This window comes from Glossina fuscipes, unplaced genomic scaffold, assembly GCF_014805625.2.
Source record: "Glossina fuscipes isolate IAEA_lab_2018 unplaced genomic scaffold, Yale_Gfus_2 115, whole genome shotgun sequence".
In the NCBI taxonomy this organism is placed as follows: Eukaryota; Metazoa; Arthropoda; class Insecta; order Diptera; family Glossinidae; genus Glossina; species Glossina fuscipes.
The window spans coordinates 1202328-1216029 of NW_023998458.1; the positions used below are offsets into that span (position 1 = coordinate 1202328).

Sequence of the window (13702 nt, forward strand, 5' to 3'; positions counted from 1 at the left end):
TATTCACGGTCAGCAAGCAAGAAATCAGAAAAAAAAAAAAAGGAGAAGAAGAAGAAGAACAACGACACCTACGGCAAGTTCGTAAACAAAATTAACAAAATTTCAAAAAAAGAAAAAAGGTAATCAGCCACAGAAAACAACATGCAACAGAAAAAAAAAACACGCACGCAGACACACACATATTATATTTTAAGAGACAGAGAATATCATGTGCATGTGTGTGTATATGCTTAAGTATACATTGATATAACTTTTACAAGAATCTCATTAAACGGAGCATTAATCACTTCTTGGACTCTCTTAAAGTAAATCCTTAAAGAACATTTCAAAGAAAGAAGAAAACAAGAAAAATAAAATTAAAATACGAATTAAGAAAATATACAATCAAACCTACGAAACGAAAGATATATATTTCACATAAATATCAAACAGGTATGCATGTGCGTACATACAAGCACACCCACTTTTAGGGTTTGGCAAAATGAGCCCTCGAAGAGGAACAGAACAACGTAGATAAACTACGTATGAGAAAACATTTCAAATTTTTGCTTAAAACGAAAGTTGTAGCTCAAAGCACCCTACATTAATGTAAAGTGATATTAAAATTTGCGAATTTTAGTTAAAAAGCCAACAAACTCAACTTTGTATATTAGATAAAGGTAATCTATTTTCGCTTTTTCTTTTCGAAGCTTCGCAACAGATGCAACAGAATGTACAGAAACCATACAATATCGCAACCTGTGCCACCGCCTTATCAAAGCCTATCGTACAAAACGAAGTCATTTTCTTCTTTTTCCGAAATTTTCTTTATTACATGATTCACTGCAGCCGATAGCAATGTTGACTTATAAGAGTGTGCCACGACGAAAGCCATTTGATATGAGAAAAGTTTGAGTCTGTAAATAGGTCCAGTCCTTCCAAAAGCTATTTTTTTGTTCGAAAGGTGCATCGGAAACTCCATAAAGTACAAACGCTCTCGACGAATGGGAACTTATCTTTTTGCGCATGGTCCAAAGAGCGAAATTTATGCCGAAGTCAATGGTAAAACCGTTATCCACCTTAGTGTGGAGTTGGACTACAACCTGGTAGTTAGTTTTGAAAGCACACACATTTGTTAGATGGTCCAACGTCCTTAACTAGATCGGAGGGTAACACATCAAATTGAAGCATACGTGAAAGCGTGCCTCCGTCCAACCATGTGATAGTTCAGTGCCTTAAAACACTTTATGTGTAGCGTTGCGAAAATGCGGGATTAAGTTTCACTCGACTTCAGACGCCGACATTCAATTCCTTGAAAGAAGATTAACAAAAATTTGCGATTAATGCGCGAATCGGTAAAGCAAACTTCTTACTATCTTTTTGGCTCTCTTCGTTTACTTAATGCCATGCCTTGCACACCTTGTCCGGTACAAGTTAGAAGTGCTTTTATGGAAAGCCACTTGTGTCGCAATAATCAGTTAGGCGAGACGGCATATTAGCTTGCAAGCTGTATTGCCGTTCACAACCACCTAGCATGCTAAATTGTCCCTCCCAATGTGTTATCGAAAATCGAAGATTAGGGTTATCCGCCCAAACGGCTTAAGTAGCATTTACGCTCCACTTGGACGCTTTATTAATTTTGAACTAAGTTATTCTTGCAATTTTTTTTTTTTTTTTTGTTATGCGTAGAGATAGAATTGCAAAGCGCTTTTAAAAATTCAAAACATTGATACTCGTTCCGCCGTAAAAAAAAAGAAGAAATCTAGAAAAGTATATTTCTGTAATAATTTTTCTTGTGTCAATCAGCTCTCAATAATGTTGTCTTAACGCGAGTTGTTTATGCAAATGATCGCATTGAAAAACTTAATATACCATCTCGATTTATCAATGAAAGTGCTAAACAAAGAAAAAAAAAAAAAGTCATTTTATTATATGCATGCAACAACCGCAACAACAATAATAACAAGAGAAAGAAACAACCCGAACAACGGCCATAACACAATCAGGAAATTTATGTTTTAATGCAAACATATTTCAAGGTCAGTCAAGTGAGTACAACACAAAGCCAACCTTCTTCGTAAAGGCTAGGCGCAACTTTGCTGTACCGAGCGGGCGGACAGACAAACTAAACTAACGATCATCAGCCAATATGCCTTAAAGACATATTTGAAGTGTTCCAGCTAAAGGAAGAGGAAAAATAAAAAACACGCCAGAAAGACAGAGAGAGAGCGAGACAAAGCGTCACGTAAACTTATCGTTTGCAGTGTAATCAAACGACACAGTCCGGCAACAACAACAACAACAACAGCAACAGCAACAGCAGCAGCAACAACAATGAAACACAATTTATCTTTCATAAAGTCAAAGCCAAAGTCATAGTCCGCGAAAGACTTTTAATTTCATTTTGAATGCATGTAAACGCTGAATTTGACTTAAGTTAAAAGTTATGATCATAAGATCATTACCAAAATCTTTGGCAAGTGTATGTGTATTTATAACTCATATGGGGCAACAGCAGCAGCAGCAGCAGCTTTACTTTTAATATCTATTCAAATAAATTATGGCTTATGCGCACGCGTGCTTCTCTGCAAGAGTAAGGAGCAAAGAACTTTTATCTTTTGTGCTCGCTTTTCAATTTAATTCCAATTTTTCCCGCTTTGATTATATATCAAAGGATTTGAAATTAAGAACATTTTAATGCTTTTAAAAATGTTTATTAAAAAAAGAGAAAAGAACAGAAAAGAACAGAACAGAACACAACGGAAAATATATTACAATTTTTAATCAATACTTTAACTGCTCAAGCATTAATACAGTGAAGCCAGCACACAACAGATTGTGAACAAGCGAAGTTTATTTTGTTTTTGCTTTTATATATATATATATATATATGCATGCTTCACTTGCCAAATCGATTAACTCCATTTTTAATTTTATTAAATTTTAATACCAAAGCACTTTGTTACCTCCTAACTGTTCTCTAATATTATTATTATTATTATTATTATTATATCTCTAACACGGAGTTAGTCGTTTTGGCAAGTGAAGCATCCATGTAACATGTTTTGTGTTGTAGCCGTCACCCATTTTTTGCTAATAACAATTCCTTTTCTCTTTTTTTTTTTTTTTTTTTTGAATTTTTAATCATTCAGCCTTCTGCTGCCCTTTAACCCTTTTTGTCTGCTGTTTATCACATTTAATATCTTTAACACTTCCAGTCTTATATTCGATATTTCCTTTTATATCTTGTATTTTTTTTTATATTTTTTTTTTGGTTAAATTTTCTACCCTTTAAAATGAAACGGAGTTCTTTCAACTCCGTTTTTTTCGTCTTTTCTTTTCGTTTTTATTCCTTTTGTTTATGCAATGAAACACGCGCTTGTGCACATGCCATGCGGTCCACACCTTATACTCTTATTACGTTTGTCTGAAAAGAAATATTCTTAGAAACCTGAGAACGTGCACACACTTATTGTACGTACGGTCCTTGAGCTCGATTGTGTAATCGTCCTCTGTTTTTTTATGAAAGTCTTGTGCTTTGATTACTTTGGCTACTCGCAAACATACAACAACGGTGATCTCGAATTCTGTTCGCTAAGAATTTGCATTTAAAATTAATTGTTTTGTTAAATAGTGATGAGCCTCGATATCACATCCATTAAAGTGTAATAAAATGAATACATGGGGGAAATTATTTCAAAGCGACAATTTCTGATGCGTTGATATGCTTCATACCATACACCGAACAGTATTTAAATAAAATCGCTTTAAATGATTTTTATTTTTGTCGAAGAAATTTCAATTAGTTTTCAGATTTCCTATAATCACACTTGCTCTGATATCGTTCAATCCAAGCCTAGTTGTGAACCGAATATTGGATATTATATGGACGGCAAGACCATTGACGATAGACTTGTCTACGTACGTAATATTTCTCCTTATCTCCCCCTCTCTCACTCTCTCTCTCTCTCGGAGAACATTAACATCTACATCTAAACTAATGGATCTAATGGGATCCCTGTTTCATTCCTCTATCTTATAAAAGAGGAATATTTTCTCTCAGAAAACCTTTGCAAAGCTCATAATTCACTGATTTGGGGTTTATACTCGATCCTAAATTGATCTTTAATTTGCGATAATAGAAGTGTTTACCGTACTTATTAGGCCTATTTTGAAGAATTTTATTGGGGTATAGTATAAAGTCCCCGATCTCTGTTGTGTACTTGAATCAAATTGAGTCGATGCGAGAAGTTTTTTTAAAACTTGATTTGGGTGGCTTCGGATGGAACCCGGGCAATTCCATTTTCACCTTGTGAGAGTTGCAAAAGTCTTGAAAAGTGGACTTATCTCAACTGGTTGCCTCGTTATTTTAGTATTATTATCTGGTGGGCGATATTTACCGTTTTTATCGAATAATATACATTCATATTCGTGCAAGATCAACCCCTAATTATTGGACTACAAAGTTGCCTAAAACTTGTACCAATGCCGAGGTGAATCAACCACTTTGAATTGCGGGTCAACCTTTCAATGACTTCTGTGAATCTTTAGTATATGACGCCGTCATTATCTCTAAAAGTAAAGAAATTCAAATTGTCTTACCGCTCTTACGTGTTGCTATTGCTTCAGTTTACTTTTCTTGCTGTACACTTTCTAACGTGATGCTCTGCATTGTAAATCAATTTAGTCGTTCGTAGTGGGTGTGAGACCCTTCATTTGAAAGTCCATATTTTACGCACATAATTAACAACTTTTAGTTAATATTGTGAATTGCTGGCATTGAATAAGCAATAAACGAATGGTAACCTAAGATAAATGGGATTTAAATGCTTTGTTGTTTGCGATTGAACTATCCCCTGCGTTATGCATAAATAATAACAGTAATAGGCAAGTCACTTCCATTACCTAAATCCATAGGCGTTTAATTTCCTCTTCGCTTTTTAGTTATTGCATTAACATGGATTTGGTATAAAGATCTTTCTGTGCACACAATTTTATAAAAAAAAGTTCATGTGAATCGCTCAATAAACCGCTTTATGATTTGACTTGTGGTCGTAAACTTTTAACTTTGTATTAACCTAGGGATTGATGTCTTCATTTTTTTGGTAGACGCAGAAGAATTTCAACAACAGTAACTAAGGCTAAGTCGATCTATAATCTTGCATCTATTAAGATTATAAATATAAAATGAAGATATAATAGGATCCTTTCTTGCTTAAAATTCAAGTCTATTAGTCGCTTGAGATTTAAAATTTTTCTCTTTACCGTTCCATTGCGGGCAGGTGAGCAAGGCATTCAAAATATATTATAAAAAATATACTTATCTGAACAGATCTATAGCTTATATGTATTTTTATACCCATTGCCAACATGTTTGTGACGTCCAGAAGAACCCCACAAATCACATGTATATTATCGGATTCTAAATCGATTTAGGCATGTGCGTCTGTCCGTCTGCGTAATATCTGTTGCAAACATTCGCCTGTCCGCGAAAGCTCAGCCGTTGAGGTTAAGTTTGGCAGAAACATTGGAAGTTCTTGTTCGCAGCTTGGTCCAAACCGTCCGAAGGGTTCACCTACAGCACAACGTAATATCAGAATACCTCTGTTTTGCTAAAGGCATAAAAAATTGGTTAAAGCAGGTCCGTTCGTTTATCTGCCCGTCTACGCAAGTGTGTAGTAGCTGCGGTAAACATTCTCACGTTCGCAAAAACGGAGATATCCCCTACAAATTTGTAAAGAAAGTGGAAGTGACCTAAACTTTGCAAAAGGCACGCCTACAACGCCCATATACCTATATGACAAAAATTTGTATGTTGAAAGTAAAAAAATATCTGCTACACCATATTAAAAGCATTAAAATTTTGTTTTTAGTTTTTTTGTCTCTTTTAGAATAACGATGATCAGTAAAAAAGATTCGGTCAGGAACGATTATAATTTTCTTACTTGTTCAAAATAATAATGTTCCTTTTTACACTAAAATAACATAATCTTCAGGCTACTTCAGAACTCTTAAATTAACAGTGCTTTACACGAATGATTGCCATTTTTAATACGTTTTAAAAAGAATTTTCTTTAAATGCTTAAGACTAGACTTATGGAAATCGGTCAGTTTGACGCCAAATCGCCACAGACACAAAAATGAAAGCAGCAAGCTGAAATTTGGTGCGAAAAGCCCTTCATGGATTCAGAACGTAACTTTAAGAAATGGGGATGATATGTTCACAGACGCGCCGACAATACAGCAACCTCGGTAAATGTCGATTATTTTTTTATTGTTTTCAGTTTTTGTAGACATAGATGCGCAACATCACGTTTCCATCGAAATAGCAAGAGCGCACATGGCTCCGGCAGAAAAAACTAAGGCCAATAGTTAAGTTACATTTCACGTCAGAAACATAAACTTCTTGAGCCAAGAAGTTGCACTAAATTGTGTTTGCGAAATAAAATAAAATGAGGCTTGCTACTCACCTGGTATCCGGAAATAACCGATCAATCAAGCGAATATCGTGCAAGAGGTAAACGAAGACCAAGACTATTTCCAAAGTGACGGTGAAATCTATCTTCCCGGTGTTGTGCGCCTTGACCTCCTTCGACCGGGGCAAAGTGTTAACAAGGAATATTATTTGAGTTTACGGATTATTAGGAAGGCGACGAAATGGGTTTGGAATAATAAAAATTAAATTGGTCTTACTTTTTGAACATACATATATATTTACTGCATCATACCATTAAAAACCAGTAAATGTTATGTGGAAATGTTGACTGCCTTATGCTGAATTTTTAAAATCAAAAACCCTTCAAATTGGCGGGTGCCATAAATCTTCGGACATTATTAGCCTACCAACATTCCCTCCTTCCACAAAATTTGCTAAACATACCTTTCTTTTAGGTTGTTCCAGTGATCCTACCCTCTAAACAACACTAGGCATTACGATTATTTCTGGCCCAAGCTCTTTGTGAGTAATCCTAGAAATAACAAACAAAACAAAACAAATGATTCTTGATAGCTTTTCACACTCGCTTTGTACGGGTGTCCAAAAGCATTTGCAATTTGACGTTTGGTGTTTAAACAAATGCCGTCAGTTTGCCTAGAGAGGAAATCTGGTCCTAATTAAGAGAAAGTACCCAAGCATTTATAACTTGTGGTTTCTCCTACCATATATCTGCTTTAAAGGATATTTATGGACCCGTTCTTTTTTGTTTTTACCACAATGTTCACCTAATTGTTTCCCGTGACTTATAAGGAGATTTGTTTACCATACTAGCATTCGAACGGACTGCAGGCAATTATTAAAGGCATTTATTTTTACTGCTGCTTTTTTGTTTCCTTCAAGCCATTGTTTTTCAAGAGCACAATAAATAAAAATCTAATCGAGAATTGACGACAACTCGCATACTCTCTGCCTTCTCTTTGCTCTCAAACAAGTACTAGCTGCAATCCGTGTTGCTGGAATCAACTTTTTAACCTCAACGAACAAGACAAGAAGAGATCGATTGGATCATGTATTAGTTAAGTTGGTTCGTAATTTTGTAATTCAGAAAAGTTCAACAACCTCTTGTTTAGTCATTTTTTTTTTTTTTTTATTGATCCAACATAACATAAACAAAAAACTGCAACGACTATTACTAAAAATTTCAATTAAAATGTAACAACATAATGCGTAAGTGTTTGCTACCACACGTATACAAACATATAATATCATATGTATGTGTGTGTGTATGTACCTATGCGTATAAAATAGTGATCATTGGTTCTAATGATAACATTGCACTTAAAAATTGGCGACAAAATGATTAGGCGTCAATCAGACAGTCAGACTTACTCGTATAATACAAAGTAAGATGAAAACAAATAACGAAAGAGAACCAAATTTATGTAAATATGTGTATAAATGTATAAGTAATAAATACGTACACAAATATCGTACGATGAATAGATTATAACATAAGAGTCAGTCATGGATTCGATTGTTGGTTTTTTTTGAATGCGTATCGGTGTGCGTGAGTGCCAACATTAAGAACCGGCAAAAATAACTTGATTTCCTACATGCATAACTCATAGGCTTGGTTGGTATTGGTAGACTTTTTCAATTCATTTTTTTTTTTTTTCATTTTTTTTTTATAGTTTCTTTCCCAATTGTCAATATTTTCGGTCTGACAATTAAAAATTTCCTTAGTTTACTTTAGTTTAATTTTTTTTGATTCTTTTATTTTTTGTTTTATATAAATTTTTTTTTTTTTTTTTTAATCTATATGTTTACTGGTCTCAACTTGTATACCTAAGCCTGGTAATGTTTGGATATGTGCGTGGTTTTATCTGGTTTTTCGTTGAACTTTGTTAATATTCTACATTTAGTTGTAAGTTCTCCTTACATCGCTAAACAACGTTCTCGTAAATTGCAGGAATAGTGCTTATATGTGATTTATATATATATTTATAAAAAGAATTTATTTTAATTGCATAAAATCCTATCGAGTTTATTACAATCAGTGCTGAGAGTGATCTCCTTTTCAATTTTGCGTTAAAGTGAAAAGAAAAACTTTTCAATATATCCTAACGGTGATGGGGATATAAAATACTTCTTGTCTGGTGATGTTAAAAACAAAAGGTATCAAAATGTTTTCTCAAATCAAAAATGATTTTATTATTAACTCAATATTACTGAGCTCTTGGTATCAGAAGAAAAAAGCCGAAAGCGTTTGATGCGAAAGGTCAGAGCAGAAATACTCGCAAGCAAGATTGATATTTCATAACAATGACTTTGTCCTTGAGCACGTGTCCCGTTAAATTTGGTAAATCGTTCACAGCCATTAACTCTCTCATAGAGCTAGTTTTTGCTAGAGATGTTTCTTTAAAAGCGCAAAAGCAAGTTATATTCTAAAGAGACAAATCAGTTATGTATGACTCTTACTCCCCCAATTCGTGCAGCAATGCCCTCAATTTGACTTTCGGCGAAACCGCTTTTTCTAAAAGCAAAATGATGTTCTTTTCACTAAAGCAGATATGCTCTGATGAATATTTGCATCTAGGTTTTTGTTCTTTTTCCAAACGCTGCCTTTCCGCTGGGGCATGGCTTATTTGTCGGCTGACTCATTCTATTTTTCGGTTTTGCAATTCGGTATCATGCTAACAAACCTAGATTTTAGATTCGCCCTTAAATACCCTGCACCCACCACTTTTACCATAATATAGGGCAAGTTAGAACTTGTGGCCATATAAAGGATCGCTTTTCGTGGGAGCCATTTTAAGAATAGAAATCCGGGTAGTCCGAATAGCAGATCGATGTGAGTTGATTATGACAAAAAATTTGTATTTATATTTTAGAGAATGTCGTGCTCTTGATACAACTTGCATGGCATTGCAAGCGAATAAGGAATCTACGTCCCTCAAAAAGAAACCTTCTCCTTAGTGTTATTAACTTCCTAGTATTACTTGTGCAACAAGTGTGTAAAGCAACTACGTGATCTACAAAGAAATTTGACATCTAAAGATTAGCTCCAAAAATGTTCGGAGTACGTAATTCCTTTGGTGTCAAATAGGCTTTCTATCTCCTAAGAAGAATCCTGTATAATGAAGTCTTCAACATTTGAAAGATATTGTATTGTAAATTCAACCAACTATTGAGAAGTACGAGCGAGACAGATATTAATCTAAAAACCTTAATAAAACTCGCAATTTTACAATTTTTCACACCTTTGTTTTTTTTTTTTTTTACAGATCATCAATTTCCTATTGATTTAACCAATGTAGCCAAAGATCATACTAATCTTGAAAATGATCAATTGCAGTCACTCTATAGGCGCTTGTGCGTGTTAAATCGTTGCGCGAATATGCGCATTGATCAATCACACAAGGCTCAGACGCCACAGGTACATGATTCAGAAAATGCTTTTAAAATAATCCCAAAGTTTGAAACACCACCATTAATTTTCCAATTCTTTCTCTCTCTCTCTCCCTTCTTCCCTCTCTCGCTTTCGTTTTTTAAATACAGAAAGAAGATTCAGATGATGAAAATTTTGCTTTAAGTGAAAATTGGACATTCCAGCCTCATATACGACGGTGGTCGCGTATCGGTGAAATGGGTCTTGAGATACCGCCAGTCACAAAGTTAACCGCTGAGAAAACTGAAAGTTCATCCAAAGAATCAAGTCCCGAACGTTTCGAAGATGATGCTTATGACTTGTCAGGTGCGGCTTTATCTTTGACCGTACCCGGTGCTTATGCTGACGAATTAACAGACATATCGTTAGACGCGAATGCCAGTCCTTTACGCAGAACTGGGAGCGAACGTTTAAAAGATGGGGCCAAGGCGTTTCTAAGGAGAGTTGAGTCCATAAAATCGAGACGTCGAAAACGTCAGGGCATTGTACTAAGCGGTCCCCAAGCTTTGGAACTCTCTCAACTTGGTCAACGCGGTGGCAATAGAAAACCAGAAGTTATATATTCAACACCTCCCTCCCCATCAGCAGTAAGTCCTGAGCACACGTTTCATAAACCACCATTTTTTGGCAATGAATTGAAAGTTCCATCACAAAGTGACCATTATTTAAGTCCGAACCGTGTAAGTCCAAAAAAGGTACCTTCAACACCGAGATCTATGCGAGCTAGTCCTTTGCATTTTTTCACAAACACTATGCCACATCTCAAGGAGGGAAAATCGGATGATTCATCTTCATACTATAGCGATAGTCAGGAGTCCTCTTCAACTGTAAATAAGTGTACTGTACGTAAAACTCCATCCAAAACACGTAGATTTCTGCAGAGAAGCGGTAAAGTAGACGATATCGGAGCCCATTCAGATTCCGAATGCCATCAGGGTAGAAAACTTTTGATAAAAGATGCCAATTCTAATACGACGGAAGTAAAAATGAAGAAGTTGTCGCGCGGAGGTTCTTTAAATTTAGGTCGAGATGGAAAGAGAAAAGAAAGTTCACGATCGGCTAGCTTTCGTTCACGCTCAACGAGCAGAAAAGAAGCTAAGCCTCCTCAAGAAGAAAACGATAATGTGAAAAAGACTCCTGTAGTAAGATGGCACAGTTTTCAAATGACCGAACGTCCCAATATGATATTCCGAAAATGTTTCTCCCAAAAAAATGATCCTCATATAAATGAATACGGAGTACCCTTCGCTGCGATGTCCGCCGGTCAGTTACAAATGTTAAGAAAACTGGCTCTAGTCATACTCACCGGTTACATGGAACGCTATTGCCCTACACATCGTTCCGGTTGGAATTGGGAATTGCCGAAATTCATCAAAAAAATAAAAATGCCAGATTATAAAGACAAAAAGGTATTTGGTGTACCACTGTTGCTTATACTGCAACGCACCGGACAAACTTTGCCGATAGCCGTAAGGGCAGCATTGCGTTGGCTGCAATTGAATGCTTTAGATCAAATTGGCCTCTTCCGTAAAAGCGGGGTGAAATCGCGAATATTAAAATTGAAAGAACTTATCGAATACTCAGAATCTACAACGGAGTGCATGGACGTCTACGATACCCAACAGGCGTACGATGTAGCCGATATGTTGAAGCAATATTTTCGTGACTTACCCGAATCGTTGTTGACTACCAAAATGTCGGAAACATTTGCTACCATCTTTCAACGTAAGTAAACAATTTACAGAAATCGTTCCCGTCCTAAATCTTTAGGAAAAGCTCTTATAAAGAATTTCATTCAGAGTTACTTTAAGAATAACATGAAGTCAATTTATTTACATGCTTGACCGTCATGCAATGGGCAAGATAAGCAAGATGGGCATCACCCTTTTTTTTTGTATAAAAGTTGTGGTTGTGGGATAATGTGCCTAGTGGACCAGTTTTAGTAAGCACAACGAGCACTTTAGGATGAATTGGACATGAAGTGACGACATCTCGTCTACAGAGGCGCATTAAAAGACAGTATCAACTGCTATTGACGGACGAAGGGTTAACCAAATCGGTGGATGCATACATATTGACTACACACGACTACTACACAGACTACATATAAGCGAGGCTTAGTTTAAAAGCATTGTCAACTTCCAACGCGTTTAGCTTACTTAAATTCTTATACGAATGTATTTATTGATTTCCAGATTTACCCAATGAAGTACGTTTAGATGCTGTTCAATGTGCCGTCCTATTGTTACCCGATGAAAATCGCGAAATTCTCTACGCGTTATTAGAATTTTTAACGTTAGTTGCCGCCAATGCTCAGTACAATCAAATGACTGCCAACAATCTGGCTGTGTGTTTGGCTCCATCACTTTTTCACAATAATATATCAACTGGTAGTAGTTCGGTAACAGCTTCGCCACGTCGCAAAGGCAAAGGATCCGGTGTACCGGATGCCAAAGAACTGTTTGAGGCGAAAGCCTCGCACGAGTGTTTGGCTTTTATGATAGAAAATTACAAGCAAATCTATACAGCGTCTAAGGAGAAGCTCAGCAAATGTAAATTCGGTTATATGGAAGAGTCGAAACCACTGCCGTTGGAGGCCTTAGGTGAGGGTATGCAATTTCATAATTGGCGCGGCTATTTGTATGAGAGTACAAGCGCTACCATTAAGGAGGGCAGAGAAAAGTAAGTCTCTCAAGGATTTAAGTTTCATTCGATTTTTATCACTGTTTTTTTTCCATTACTTGCAGATCGCGAGGTTGGATAACAATTAATTCCTTAACCGATGCAAATGTGGAAATCGCTTATAAGAAAGTTGGCGATGGTCATCCCTTGCGTTTGTGGCGTTGCATTACCGAAATGGAGGGACCGCCTAAAGAAGTTTTAGAGTATATAATTAAACAGCGCGCCTCTTGGGACCCTCAACTCTTGCAAAGTTTAATTGTTAAGAAATTGGATGACTGCACCGAAATATTCCAGTATGCTCTAGATGGGCAGCAAATAACGGATTATTGTGTATTAAGGTAAAAAGAGAGAAAGTGAGAGAGGGAGAAAGAGAGAGAGGCAGAAAGATCTAACTACACTATTAAAAATTTTACTTTTCCAGATCATGGCGTTCAGATTTACCGCGTGGAGCTTGTGTTATTGTCGAAACTTCTATAGATCATCCGAAGGCCAGGCCGATGTTTAATGCTGTGCGTGGTGTGGTCTTGGCCTCACGTTATCTCATTGAACCATGCGGCAGTGGTCGTTCACGAATTATGCATTTGGCCCGAGTTGATGTTAAGTAAGATTGCAAAAACTAACGAACTAATGAAAATTTTTAATCTAAAATTTTTAATTAAAAATCTAATTTTTTTTTTCCACACAGAGGTAAAACGCCCGAATGGTATAATAAAAGTTACGGTCACATAGCATCGCATTATTTAACACGAATACGTTTAGCGTTCAAAAGTGTAGCCGATGGACCTGAAAGTAAAGTTTAAGCCTTTGGTTGCCGCAAGGAAAAAGGACATCGCAAATAAATAAATAAATAAATAAAGTGAACAAAGCGAAAAGAAAACGAAATATATTGAGTTTCTGCTTAACTAAAATATAAGCGCGCAAATTGTGTTTAAATGCGAAAAAATGTCTCAAAAATATTCAAAGCATTTATTAAATGTTTTTACATGTAAAAGCAATTTTTCATTGAATGTATAAATTTTTAGAAAATTTTTACAAACACATCGTATTCAATACCCAGGACCAGATTTAAAAAAGAAAACCAATAATCCCAAAAAAAAAAAAAAAAAAAAAGAAATGCAAAACAAAAAAAACAACAACAATTTGTATATATTTAAGAA

The 13702-nt window shown here is 35.8% G+C and overlaps 1 protein-coding gene across 1 annotated transcript in view; it reads left to right on the forward strand.

Moving 5' to 3' along the window:
- The window catches only part of LOC119640123 (stAR-related lipid transfer protein 13), a 30956-nt gene extending 17301 nt beyond the window's left edge, over positions 1-13655 (forward strand). The window contains exons 3-8 of the mRNA XM_038037958.1: positions 9700-9851; positions 9974-11588; positions 12059-12545; positions 12611-12883; positions 12967-13146; positions 13231-13655. Coding sequence (XP_037893886.1) covers positions 9700-9851; positions 9974-11588; positions 12059-12545; positions 12611-12883; positions 12967-13146; positions 13231-13345 — 2822 coding nt within the window. The 3' untranslated portion in view covers positions 13346-13655. The remainder of the gene's footprint in view (positions 1-9699; positions 9852-9973; positions 11589-12058; positions 12546-12610; positions 12884-12966; positions 13147-13230) is intronic.
- The last annotated feature ends 47 nt before the right edge of the window (positions 13656-13702 follow it).